General features: G+C 43.4%; 1 protein-coding gene across 1 annotated transcript in view; it reads right to left on the reverse strand.

Annotated features, from left to right (window-relative positions):
• CLMN (calmin) overlaps positions 1–11,954 on the reverse strand; it is a 67,990-nt gene extending 56,036 nt beyond the window's left edge. The window contains exon 1 of the mRNA XM_015865361.2: positions 11,756–11,954. Coding sequence (XP_015720847.1) covers positions 11,756–11,837 — 82 coding nt within the window. The 5' untranslated portion in view covers positions 11,838–11,954. The remainder of the gene's footprint in view (positions 1–11,755) is intronic.
• Positions 11,955–14,180: the final 2,226 nt, after the last annotated feature.

The following is a 14,180-nucleotide window of genomic DNA, read 5'->3' on the forward strand; positions in this document are numbered from 1 at the left end:
TCATATGTTGTTGCCATTATGTCACAAGTGATTTGTTGTTCTAGCTTAGGTATCCAGATGGTATAAAAAAAATACTCCAAACTTCCTACATGTGCAAAGCTTTCATTACAACTTAAGAAACTGTTTCAGAAAACATGCTGGTTTCTTCAAGTATTCCCAGTTTGCTCTTAACTGCTGAACATGTTCTGTGTTTTGCTTTCAGTGGTTTTACAAGAGCACATACATGCACTAGAAAACCTCAGAAGGCAGCAGTGGTGAGTACTAGCACAGAGGAGGGGAGCTGCGCAGAGCCATTGTATTCCTAACATACAGAAGAGAAGGAACAGGCTAAAAGCTTAATGGTGTCTCCCTAGCTCATATACCAGTGAGGTCTTCAAAGAGGGCCTGGTCTGTGGAAGACGTGTCCATAGAGCTGCATGTTGGATAGTACCAAAGCAGAAATCAGAAACTACACAATCCATATTCACACAGTTTAAAAATAGCTCAAACTAGGAGCAGTGACTGCTCCTGCTTCATCCACATCAGCTTTAACCTTCTACCCACACAATGGGCATTATCCATTTCAGAGACAAAGCAACTGGACTTGATGCCAATTCTAAGTCCCGTTATTAACACAAATCTTTTCCTGATAGGAGCCTCAAAAACCTTTATAAAGAACTCCCGGTTAAATAATTACTTTCCTTTCACTTCACTTTAGCAGACTCCCACAGGTTTGACTGTATTTTCTTTCTTTTAAGTAAATTATGCAGCCTCTCCTAAAAGGTTCACCTTTACAAAGAAAAAAAGAGCCTAGAAAATACCAGTCAAAATTTGACGTATTTTCCCCGTTTCAAAGCAGTAGAAGGGTTTTTCTGGAAGAAGATGACATATTTTCTACTCAAGTAGATAGAAAATCTACTGCAGAAAAAGGGGAAGGAAGGGGGAGGAGAGTGGGCATGAGGAAGATAAAGCAATGAACTGCTGGGAGAATACGTGGGTGGCAGGATTTGGTTTTTAATCTGAAAGGTATATGCCAGCACTTCTCCACAGACATACCTATCAGGGATTCTTCTTTGCACTGCTATAGATTTGTACTGCTTTCTAATGATACCTCTTATTTTTAGGTTAGTTTCCTACAGGTCTTGATGTCCAAAGCATTAGCAAGTTAACAAAGCAAAAAAGCCTTTTTCATCCATGCATTTGCCTTTTTAAGTACCTCAAATTCCTCCTGAAATTAAAAACTGTTTTGTCACCTATGTAGCAGACAACATGGTACAAAGACAGATTTACACCCTGGTAACTAGGGAGCAGGCAGAAGAGGCGGCTGCTCAGCTGATGGATATAAATAGTAAAATCCTAGTCAACAGGATATTATTGTTCTTTGGGGTTCCCAAAGAAGCCTGAAGCAATGGATCAGCTCCTACGCACATGCTGACTGCAGTCAGCACTGGTGTGCAGTGGGCAGGCAGCACAGGAGAAGCACTGCTCAGGAAGACTTCAGAAGTGGCCAGGTCCCAGCACTTCCCATGCTGCAGTAGGAGGATAGATTGAAAAAGTAGGGGGGAAAGGTCTCAGCAAAACACCTGTCGTTTGTTTGCTTATATATTAATAACTTGCCTCTAATAGTCATGAGACTATAGAGTAATGCTTTCCCCTCTACTCACCATGAAGCCAAGCCTAGAAGTAGATCACCAGATGAAAATCAAAGAGCCTCAGAAACTGGGAAAAGAAAACAAAGAAGAGACGAGATCTTTCTGAAGCAGATCAGAATGGCTTATTTATCAAGCTGCAACTCCACAGGATGCTGACTTCAACTGGCTTCGAGTCAAGGCAGCTTACAGTCTCAGGTATCACATTATAAGCCATTATAAACCACATTTCAAGGTGAGGCAGTTAATTGTCTCATCCCTCTATGACCTTTACAGAAAGGAAAAACAATTTGATTGCTCTCCTATTTCCTATTTTCTGTTAACTTTCTCATTTCTTTCTCTTACAGAACATACAGTTGTAATCACCCAGGGCAAACAGACATCTTTGGACAGATACCTCCCCACGGGCAAGATTAATATCTCATCAATGCCCTAAGTAAACTTCCTTGGTTTTCCCCTCTTCTACCCATTCTTGAGTTCTTTCAGACCCCAGCACAAGGGAGACACATTTTCCTGCCAGTAGATACAGCACTGTTCTCTGTTAAAATAACATTTGGATGTTTCTAAGAACTAAAATTACAAGTACAGTGTGACCACAAGTTCAGCCTGGGATAAGATTTGATCTGATTCATTTATGCACGCAAACGAAAAGCTTTTATTAGCTGACATTCCTCAAGAAAAAGAAATTATAATTCCTGGAGATGTTCACCATGAGGGAGATTCTTCTGGCTTCTAGTAACAAGTTTCCTTCCTGCCCCAGCTCCACTTTATCTCCTTTTTAGCAACATACTCTCAAAACAAAGCAAACAGAACTCCCGGAATAAACTGAGGGAACTGGAAGTACAGTATGAAGAGGCCAAGGGAACACAGCTGACTCGGATGTTGACCAAGGTAATTCCAGAGCATCTGAAGGAAAAGTTTACCTGAAGATGATAAAATAGAAACTCAGAAAGATGGTCAACATAAAATTACTATAAATACATCTTTCCAGATAGGATGAAGTAGAATAAAGCATGCTCCACAAACATTCACACCATAAAAACCTGAGCCAAGCCAAAATGATGTCTGCCTGCACTCAGTTAGTCCTGACCCTCCAGCTGGTGTACATTGGAGAGAACACAACAAATATGAATAAACCCAGAAGGAAAGCACCTGCTGCCAGACTGGGCAACACTGCAAGGTGGGAGAAGAGCTGGGTAAGTAGAATCACATTAGTGAGTCGCACAATTTCAATAAAGACAATATACTTGTTACAATTCAGGCAAATGGTTGGATGACATTTCGTATTGCTGTCAGATAGTGAAGGAAAGGCAAAGAAGGTGTGAAAGAAAGAAACTGGTCAGATCATTAAAACAGGCATCCTGGAGAGAGAAGACCAAGGCTCAAAGCCTGCTCCACCAAAGCTTTCCAGGTTCATACACTGAAAAGCATCATTATACTACCTGGATAACTTTGAAATAAGTCTTCTGGCTTAAATGTGCCTTTGTTCCCAACCCTGAAACAGGAAAGCCAGCCAGACAAATACATAAGAAACATGAGAAACAACTACTAAAGAAATAAAATTAATTCCTTGTTAGTATGTATTAAGGGCACATTTCAGTTTTAGTCAAGACAAATACAAAGCAGTAGGGAAAAAAGCCTATAGGCATCAATACCACCTGCGTACAAGAACTCAGGCTGTGACCCTGTCTGTAAAACCATGACTACTGAATGCTACTCCCACCTCTGCAATAGCCCCATCCATCTCTAGGAATGCAACATGCAGGAACACACATACCCAGCAGGACCACCAAGGCAAAAGGAAGCAGGCAGCCCTGCAAACCTTTCTGTCATGTGGACACCACATTAGCACATTACGCTGTGCTTAGCACACAGGGTTTGGGTTCCAAAACTCATCATTAGTGTAATAAATGAAATGAGCGGAAACTCCTGCTCACAGAGCCCAAACTGCAGCAGCTCTTTTGTCAGTCACTGCCCTAAGTTTTGGTTCATTGGTGAAATGAGAGTATGAGAGGTCAAGTGAACATTTGGTTCTTAATTAAAAGCCTGAATGACAAAGCTGTCTGCTGGCTTGAGTGACGCAACACGGAGGTCTCATCAGAGCTTGCTGTAGGCATCCAGACCACCTCTGCAGATGGCTTTCATCATTCTCAGCATAAAAGTGAGTGACTAAAGATACATGGAATAATAAATAAATAAATAATTGCTCTAAAGCCAGCTGTGGGCAATGTTTAGACACCCCCGCCAAATAAAAGTTAAAGACTTGAAAGGCACACAAGAACTGACTGGTTGAAACAAAACCTGAATATAACTGGCTATTAATTACTTTGAAATCAGCCTGGAGAGAGACGCATGGGTACCAGTTCTCCACACCTCAGTAGCTACAGGAGATCTCTCATCAACTGAGAACAGCCCCCTGGTCATACCCAGGACCATGGTGAAGCACACCCAGCCCTTCTCCTGTGATCTCCAGAGTCAACACCATTTCCTGGCTTCAGAGACAGCACACTGCTGTGACCTCCAAGTTCTTAAATAACCACATGATGAGTGATACTGTCAACTGCAGCATTATGGGTGAAGGTTTTTATGTAATTGCTTAGTATTAGTGACCAAAACAAGGTGCTTCCTCTTAAGGTTTCTGAAAACAAATATCCTATCCTATTTTGATCCTTCAGATAAACAGGCAATGTTCTAAAGTTTTGAAAGGCCAACACTGAGTACATCAAAAAGACCTACTTTCAAGAGAAGAAATGCAGCTTAAACTTTCCATGTCTCCTTTCAGCCAAGGTCAATAATTATACTAACTTCTGAAAGATGGTTGAGTACAATCTGCTTTTTGTTTTTTAACTAGCATTACATCCCTTTGAAACTTTTCCTTTATAATAAACAGAAATGAAAGAATTAATGTATGAGTCCCTGTAACTTTAAATTGTGCATCATCCTGTCTCCAGGGAGATCTTTAGAAGAAAAAGATAATAAAACTGTGAGCAACAGGAACTAAATGTTGCTCAGTGGCATTAATCATCAGGGATGAGAAGTCTCTGCACAACATGGAACCTGAGAACAAGGACAGGGACCAAAAACATTTCCCCAGTGACTCTAAATGATAGCTGCTGAAGTCACTTGTAATTCTTCACAAAAATAGGCTTACTGATGGTCTTGTCAAAGAGGTAGAATCAGTGGAGCAGAACATGTCTCACAACATAGAAATAACACGTAAAAGACTGACTATCAAGGCATTTACTGTACTGTTTATTTGAGCTTCTTGAAGGAAACAGAAAGAACAGGCTGAAAGAAACAGTGAGCAGCAGCCATCTAAGCTACTTCAGTCCCTGTTGAGGAGAATCAGGGTTGCAAGACCTAAACCTGAGCTTTCTTTATGTACAGCTAAACATGGAGAACCTACTCTGCAAGTACCACTGAATGAGACAGGGCACCCCAAGGCATCCACCATGATGGTGGTTATAACTGGGCAATTGAAACTTGTTTCACAACAAATAAGAGAGTCTCCAACACAAATATTAAACAGAAAAGTCAGAAGTCCAGCTGCCCTGAAAATCACAGATTTTCAGTAGGCACAAGCATGATTGATTGCCATCAGACAAGGTTTGCCTCCATGCTTTAAAAGCCATGTGTTGTGATCCGACCCAGCCGGAGCATTCCTGACCTCAGCAGGCTCAGTGCAGACACAGGACTACGCAGCGTTATCAGAAATGCACTGCAAGAGCAGGTCAGTCTGACTCACAGAGCACTGGTCATGTCCCTGGTCACGGGCACTGCCCAGGAGCAGAGACTTCCTGCTGGGGACTTTAAAATGCACTCATCCCCAGCGCTTATTAGGAGAGGAAGAAAATCCAGTGGGATACATGCATTAAAATAAAAAAGAAAAAAAAGGCTGGGATATAAATATTTCCATTTGAAATTAGTTCTGTGGAACATATTTAGTGAGCAGTAACTGGAATTATATTTCCAAAACAGAAAAACATGAAAACTGATTGCCATAATGAAGCGAATCAACAACACTGATCAAGATTTCATCTCTGAATATAAAAGATAATAACACAAAAGGTATAAAAAACAAAGTAACTCATAGTTAACAGACTGACTGGGTCTGAATTATATTGGTATACATCAGGAGTAAATGACAAGTACAAAAGATACTTATTTTGTATGTCGGAATTAGTGGAAATAATTAATAGAATCCCTCCAAGTAATATATTATTTTAAGTATTAATTCTCGAATCATGCTGTGAAACTAAGTAATTTGCACAGATATGAGAGTTATCTTTTAAGTATCTTTGATAATATCTTTTCAGATTCAATGGGATTTCGGGCTTTAGAAATAAATCCTTTCTGTTTGCAGGTTACATGTCCGCAGGTATTTGTTCTGGAGACATGCAGGCTGTTGCTAATCATGAGCCTCCTTAGAAGACGTAGATTTCAATTTGTGTTTGTGGCTATGAAGCCTCAAACTGCGGATAAAACATGGCTCAGTTATTCACACAGAAACATGCAGCAATTACAATGAAGTAAAATCCATGCCACAAACCTCCACCTACATTTCCTGCTCTTAAGTGGGTGGGGAGAGATAAAAATAGAGCAGTAGATAAAGATATTTGTAGAAAAAGATGGTTATTTCTTTAAAAGTGCTGTGATAGCCTTCACCACACCAGCACTGACAGAGATGCAACTCCTTATCTGTTGATTTCTTCCTTTGAATACATCATTTTGAGAATTTCTTTGACTTCTGCATGGAAATAGAGGTAAAAATTGGCTCTTCTCCTTTAGATTAATGCCCTTGGCATATTAGCATATGTTGTTCTGCAACAACAGTAAGTTTATACAATATAAACAATACAGAAGATATGAAAATAGTGCCTTAAATGGACAGTGACAAGCTAAAATACCCAAGGTTGATTTAGTCCAACAGAAAGCAATCTTTCAAACAGAAAAAAGGAAATAGTCATTAATTTGAAATATTTTCTAAGTAAATGCTATAAACATGTCAGAATACAGGTGACATAACCTTGAAATTGGCTTGGAGAAAGAAAATTGTCTGAATTTCTGTCCAAGCTTAGTGGACAAAAGAAAAAATAAACAGGAGAAGCTATGAGAAACATGTAATATTTTTTAACCAGCATTAGTTTGAAAACAGTATTTTGAGTATCACCATTTATAAACTAAGGCCACTCAACTTGTAGGGTCAGAGATGTGACCAGCTGTCCTAGGTAACACTTTGTGCTGAGCAGCAGCTCTCCAAGACAGGAAAGAGGAGGTGATACGTGTAAGAGCATCGGCCTCCTGCCTCCATTCACGTCTGTACTTGGAGGCTAAACAAGAACAGTGTCTCTTAAGTTGAAGTATTAGCACGGGTTTGACTGTAGGGCTATTGGGCATGATTTGAATTTGACGTAACTTCATGCACGCAATGGGACAGAGATCCCAGACCTTTAATTTGCTAGAGAAATTAGGCACTGACCTTGTTAAAACGGCACACTGAAACGTGCAATCTGTGCTTTCTCTTACCTCTCACTACTCTTTTATTCCATTGCAAGTGCTCCCTGCATTTAGAGAAGGGAGTCCTCCTCATTGCTGACTAACATCGTAAGCCACAATAGTGCCATTACAGAAGCCACCTCCATCAGAATAACTATGTTTCCAGCATTACCTTTAGTTTCTTATAGTTGGATCTGAATCTGCATTCTGGGGCGTTGCATTTAGAACTCCCAGGTCCATTGAATTTCTATACAAATTGAATTTGTATAACTTCACTTTCTTGATCTTCCCTCATCATTAATAAAATTTCCATGGTTTACAAACTATAGAAAACAGGTCAAATGTTGCTGATATATTAGAAATGAAGACACAAGAAAAAAACCACCACTCTGTAGTAAAGTGCAATGGTCATAATCGTTATGCTTCACACATTAAGACAAATACAGAGAGAAAAATACATTCAAGAATTCCTGACTATGAGCATCTGCCTTCTGATGCCCATTGGAGGTGCACAGGACAGAGATATGTTCACTCATAAAGAGAGTTAGCAGCTAGGAGCCGAACACCTGTATTATCTCTTAAAACATAGGCTCCATTTCAATATCAACTAAAGTTATTATTGTTCAAAGCTTATTAAAAGCCTAGATCTTCTAATGTATCCAAATGGGAAGGTAAGCAAAATCTGGGAGTGCTATGAGTTTATGACAAAGCAATGTAAGTAGAGTTGCAAACCAGGGCAAGGATAGGGAGCTTATGGGTCTGGTATTGCTCATTTCAATTCTTTCAGCCTGTTACCACTACTTTTGCATCATTTTTGACAAGTCTACAATATGCTCCTGTCTAGCCCTCCAAATATATTTCAGGGCCACTTAATCATCAGCAAAGCAAGCCTGAGACATGGAAAAGTATTTAAATCCAGGGGAATCCAGGAACATACATCAATAGATTTATGTGGGATCTGGACCAAACCCTGAGTAATCACCAAAATGACAAGTAGCAAGATGCTGTGATCTTTATCTAGTCCTGATAGATTCCTACCATCCCAGACCACGTACTCTTATTATAAATACAAAAAAAAAAAAAGAGCATTCAAATCACTGTTATTTTTAAATGGTGATAACAGTACTCATTTTTTCAGAGATGGGAAAAACTTCTGACTATACTATTCACCTCTACAAAATTCATTCCAAGGAATATAAGGAAAGGAAAGGGATTACATACACATCTGGACTATTGAAAAGTACTGAATTCAGAACCAAAATATCACCTAAAAGAAAATAATTCTTGCTGAGGATGTTGCCTCTTTCCAGTGAGCACGATTCACCACATAAGCGAGTATATTTTTGACGATCCTAAATCAAGCTTCCAGTAAGGAAGCTTTTTAAAATATTCTTGTGTTGTAACAAAATGTTCCCACTGGTGGTGTAATGAAAGAAAGAAAGAAAAAAAGAAAAAGCCCATCTCCTGGCAGGAAATTAATTATTGAGCATTCCACTGCTTGATGATGTGCTCATACATCCTGCGCAGGCTTTCCATTTTTTCTCCCAGTATGTGGAGAAATTCACCATGGAGAATATACAAACAGAACAAAGGGGTAAAAAATATCAATTTATTAATTCTATTTAGCAAGCGAAACAGAGCTAGAGAGAGGAGCCCAGTTTGCACATCACCACACTGGGGCTCATTCCCTCTTTAATATTGACCTCTTCTCCATCAGATTGCCACTTCATTCTGTGAAATTACCTCTGTTCAAAATGGAAGAGATGCTCCTGAACTTAGCATCACTTACCTGCGACAGGTTTGAGCTGCCGCTCATAGCTGACATAGCCATCCATCTTATAGATTCTGTTTTACACCAAAATATATAACACCTGAGGTTACTTGTGCCCCTTGCACATGCACCTAGGATACTCCTGAGTTCAGCAGGATCATAATGCTGCAAAGCATCCCCACCAGAGCATAACTCAGCAACTGGCATTCTGAATCCGTCAGCAGCATTATGTGGAGCTATCACACGGAGAGGGAACACGCAACAGACTGAAACCACATATGCTGTCTTCAGATAGTGTTTCACATTAGCAGTGCACTACAGCTTAGCTAAGACATGGTGAAGAATTTTTTTCAAGAGAAATTAATACTTCTAGCACTCAAAAAAGGAGACAGAAAGAATATGGTAAACTGCTATGGCAGATGGTTGTGTGATGCCTGCAGAAACTTGAATACTGGGTAGGTTCCTGGGGTACTGATCTCATGCCATTGCCACTGACTGTCCCCTTGGTTCTTCCACCAGCTGCTGGAGAGGATGGCTCAGGCTCAGCAGGACAGAAATGTCTCCATCTGTCTTGTAACCCTGAAAGAGCCCCTGTTAAGCTATCTCCTTGTATCAACAGGAGACAATCAGAGGTCAGCTTCTATCCCTGTAGCACATCTCAGCGTTATCACGTGCTGTTCATATCTGGAAATATCTAGCTGCTGCCTGCCATCCTCTCCTTACAACATCCCCCTTGTGCACCGCAGAGGCATCTTGGGTCTACTGACATGCCAAGGGATCCCCAGAGACCTCCATAAATGCAACAGCATCCACTGAAAGGATACATACAGGAAAAAGACAAACCATCAGCTCTGACCATCTCATGCAGCCCTGCAGGAGTTCTGCAGTGCTGTTGCAAACTGCTCCAGCCCCAGCTGGCTTCTCATCTGAAACTCATGACTTCCTAGCACATCAAAACTCTTATTGATTTTACAACTGACAATGACACTCGTGGTGATTCAGATCATATTCTTTTGGGAGCATGCATTTTGAATTACAACGCATGAAAAAGTTTAATCACTACATATGAACATAAAGCATATGCTGCCATTTTACAAGAAGGCATGCTGAAGAGAAGCACCATGCTTTGCCACTGGGCTCCGGCATAACAAAAATCACACTCTCCTGAGTATCAGACTCACCATCTGTAACATTCTCCATTTCTAGAAGATAATGTGAGAGCTATGTGTTACACATCATCTCTGCTGTAAGTGACAGATATTATCACTTGCTTTGGAGCAGCATCCCAGAACAAATGCCTTTTCTCCCCTGTAAGAGCCCACAACAGGCGTAAAACTTCTTTAAAATCCTATTCAGTTTTGCATGCAAAGTGTCAACTAAAGTATCTCTGGGAATTCCTCTGATATGGTAAGAGGGGGACAGGAGTTCTTTTCATTAACATAATGTTATTCAAAGGAATTTGCCCTGTAGGATGACGTTTCTCCTACAGGAGTATAGAAGTTCTAGAGATGGCTGTGTGCATCTGTATAAATGCATTTTAAGTTCCAGAGAGGAAAACAAGTTTAACTCCTTCTTATATAAATGACTGGAGAGGCAATGGGAAAAACATGGCAGGTCTGGGGTTTTTATTTATTGTTTGCTTTAAGAAGAGATTTCTACTCCTTCTCCAAATTGCCATGAGTTAACGATTAAACCTATTTTAATCACTAGAGTTGACCGCAAGATATCAAATGCAGGCCATCCATGCTAACACGGAGAATCAAAAGAGACAGGACCATGAGTCAGAAATGTAGGATTATATTACAAGGAAAGACTATCAAAACCCAAGGGGATTTCAACCCAGAATTGCCAGCCTGGCAACTGAAAATTGGTATTTCAGTAGTTATAATGATGCAGGTCACACCCCAGCCACACTTTGCTGCAGAGCTGAAAGAATGGCTAATTTGGGTCTTTCTTTTTCTTTTTTTTTTCTCTGATAAATTATACATACTCTCTGTCAAACCCAACCAAAAACTAATTTCCAGCAACTGCACTGCCTCCGCCAGTAGACAGAGCTCTAATGTCATCATGCAGAAACAGGAAGAGATAACGAGCTATAATTCGAGTCTATTATTTCTATGGGACATGAAGATGCATGGCAGTATAATGCCAGCTGCTGACTGCGTTTGATGTAACACACCAATCTGAGTGCTCTCCCAAAGACGCTCTAAATTCTCCCATCAGTTTCTGCTAATCACAAAGAGTTTGCTGGTGAGGAGCAAAGATAACTTTGGAAGGACTGATACCAACAGCATCCAAGCCCGGATATTTGCATGCTTTCCACCAGCACAGCCTGTGGCAGAACAGGAGAGTATCTCGGAGACGATTTATCCCACGTTTATTCAACTGTACGCCGGGACAGCCGCCACCTTTCCCTCCAGCTGCGGGACTCGGAGCCAACGGGGTCTGCCCGGCCCCGGCTGCTCCTCCGCTCTGCCCCCGGCTTTCTTCCCACCCGCGGAAGCCGAAACTGCCGTTAACGGCGAGGCAGGGCGAGCCCGGCACCGCCTGCTCGGCACCGAGGGCAGCCGGAGCGTCGGAGCTCCTCGACGGTCCCTCAGGTGTGGTGGGGCCGGGCTCGGCCGCGCCCCTCCGAGCCCCCCAAGGCCGCGGGGCGGCCGCAGCGCTCCGTGGAAACTTTGCTCCCCTTCCCCACGCCGGGCCCCGATCCCACGCCACGGGAAGCCGCCGGCCCCCTCCTCCTTCCCGCAGCCGGTGGGCTACGGAGCCCCGAGCACGAGGAAAGGCGGGGGAGTAAAACGGAGACGAGGAGGAAGAGGAGCGAGGCGGCGTGGGAGGGGTCTCGGGGATGTTTGTTTACCTTGGAGGTTCTGCACTCGGATGTCGCTGATGTGTCCGATGAGCTCCTCGCGTTGAAACCAGTCCCACTCCTGCCCGGCCATGGTGCCGCCGGGCCGGCCCGCTCCGGGCAGGGGGCGGTGGGAGCGGGCGGCACCGGCACCGGCACCGGCACCGTCGGCGGGCACGGAGCGGAGCGCGAGGGCGGGGAGGGGGGACGGCCCCTCTCGGAGCTGCGCCCCGCCCCGCGGCTCTCCTCCCTCCCTCTCGCCGGCCCCCACCTTCGTCCCCCGGAGCCGCCCCCTGGGGCACCGAGGGGCCATTCTGGCTTCGGACCGCGGCCCGAACAAAGAGAGGGATTTTGACACCGCTGCTGCGCCTGGGGACGCGATGAGGGTCGTCCTCAGAACACTCGTCCTGCGCCCTCGTCAGAATGGGATGAAAGAACTCGGAACGGCAGAGGGGTCCGATAGAGTAGATAAACGCTGTCAATTAAAAGCTGCTTGTGTCTGCCTTTAGCCCGCTCTTGCTACGCTGCCGAATTTCCTTTGGATTTGCACTCTGAATATCTCCATTCACACCACTCTTCATCCCAAGTGATAGTTATCGAGGCTCCTCAGCATCACTAAGATGTGCTCTGCAAACTTCCCGAGTAGCACAAGCACCACTTTACATGCACAGCGTTTTGTTACAGCATACAAACATCTGTAATTCTGCGCCTTTTTCTTCTCAAACCATGGAGATTGTTTAATGTAAACAGAACAACTTGACACAATCCAGTCGGACTGGTATAGTACCACCAGTTAGACTACCAGAACACATGGCTGAGATCTACAAAGTTAAATATAAACAAACTAGGAGCTGAGAGCAGGGCTCTTTTGAGCTGGAAGTGTTTGTGCGTATCCCAAACTCTGGCCCCACACAACCATTCAGACACATGGTGCTCTTCCCACAACCCCATCAGATGGATTTTCTGACATCCTTCCAAGTAAAGTGGAGATGGTGAACATGTGAGGTCACCTAGGAACAGGTGAACTGTTTATTAGCTCTGTAACAGGCACCAGTCAGCCATCCCACAGCCCAGCCTACAAGCATCAGGGTGGCCCTCAGCTTTATTACTGTTTACACATCCAAGCCCTAAAGTTTTGCACAAATGTTAAGAGGTATGAGTGCCACACCAAGGAGTTTACAAGCCTGAAAGTGAGGAACAGAGGAAATATCATGTAAAAGGGAAAGTGCAGCTGACTCAGGTATATTTGCACAAACCCCAGTGCCAGGCTATGGCTTTACAGTGCACCAGGACATCCTGGTGTTGCCAGGTTCCCCAGGACTGCTACCAGTGTGGGGCAGGTGGCCCAGGCTTGGTGTCACTAGGTGTGGGCACACAGTGGGAGATGGTGTTCTGGGAGCCCTCTGGACGGACCATCCCAGCCTCCAGGAACTCCAGTGTGTGTTCTCACAGTTTCCATGTAGAGTCATGGAGTCTTTAGGGTTGCAAAAGACCTGTAAGATCATCTAGTCCAACCATCAACCCCTCACTATCATGTCCACTAAGCCCTGTTCCATTTGCTGCAGGCAGTGTGTGCAGCTGCAGAAATACAGCTGGTGTAAAGTGGAGGTAAATGGGTGAGGAGAAATGGAAAGGTCAAAAACGTTTGGCAGTGAAACGCTCTCATGGAGGTGCAGAAGGAGTAAAGGGCAAGAGGAAGCACTAAAGCACACATTCACTGCCAACCCTGCCCGGGGTGTGATGTTATGGCTCTGATTCACTGCTCTCCGCACCTTGTCTGGGTCTGCCTAACACCTTGCTGCCTTCAGCCTGCTCCCTGCCCACATGCAATGTGCCCAGCTCCATCAGCAGGATGGCTGATGGCAACCCCACTATGCTGCCATCCTCAGGCCGGTTAGCAGCTGGCTGTGACTTGTACAGTCTGGGTCTCAGGGTCAGGTTTTATTTAAGATGTTGTAAATGACTAACATCAGGGCACAAGGAAGTTTAAATTCCTGGTAAGGGGGAGGAGAAAGGCTGTTAAAACATTTTTTTTATGCAGGAAAGTACCTGCTCTGTGCACTGTTGTCCTCTGATAGAGAAAAACATAGCCAAATGGCAGCAGGTAGAGTTGACTGGCAGGTAGTACTGCCTGGGCTGCACACTCATCAGCACATTCATATAATCTGCATCAACTCCATCTTACATGAGTACGAGACACTGACATTGAAAAGGCTCAGCCAGCAGAGTGCAGATCAGTTTGGGAAGGCAGCAGCCTGACTTCGTCCATCGCAGCCTGCCAGACAGCATTTGTGGGGTGAAAAGGGACATTCTTTATAATGTTTTTTCTTTAAGCTTTTACTTCCCTTAAAGTTCTTCCTTGAAAACATGTGGTCTGTGAATCAGCTCCGGAAGAAAGTATGAAATCTGAGATTCTCACATAAAGATAGATCTCCAA

This window comes from Coturnix japonica, chromosome 5 (assembly GCF_001577835.2).
Source record: "Coturnix japonica isolate 7356 chromosome 5, Coturnix japonica 2.1, whole genome shotgun sequence".
NCBI lineage: Eukaryota > Metazoa > Chordata > Aves > Galliformes > Phasianidae > Coturnix > Coturnix japonica.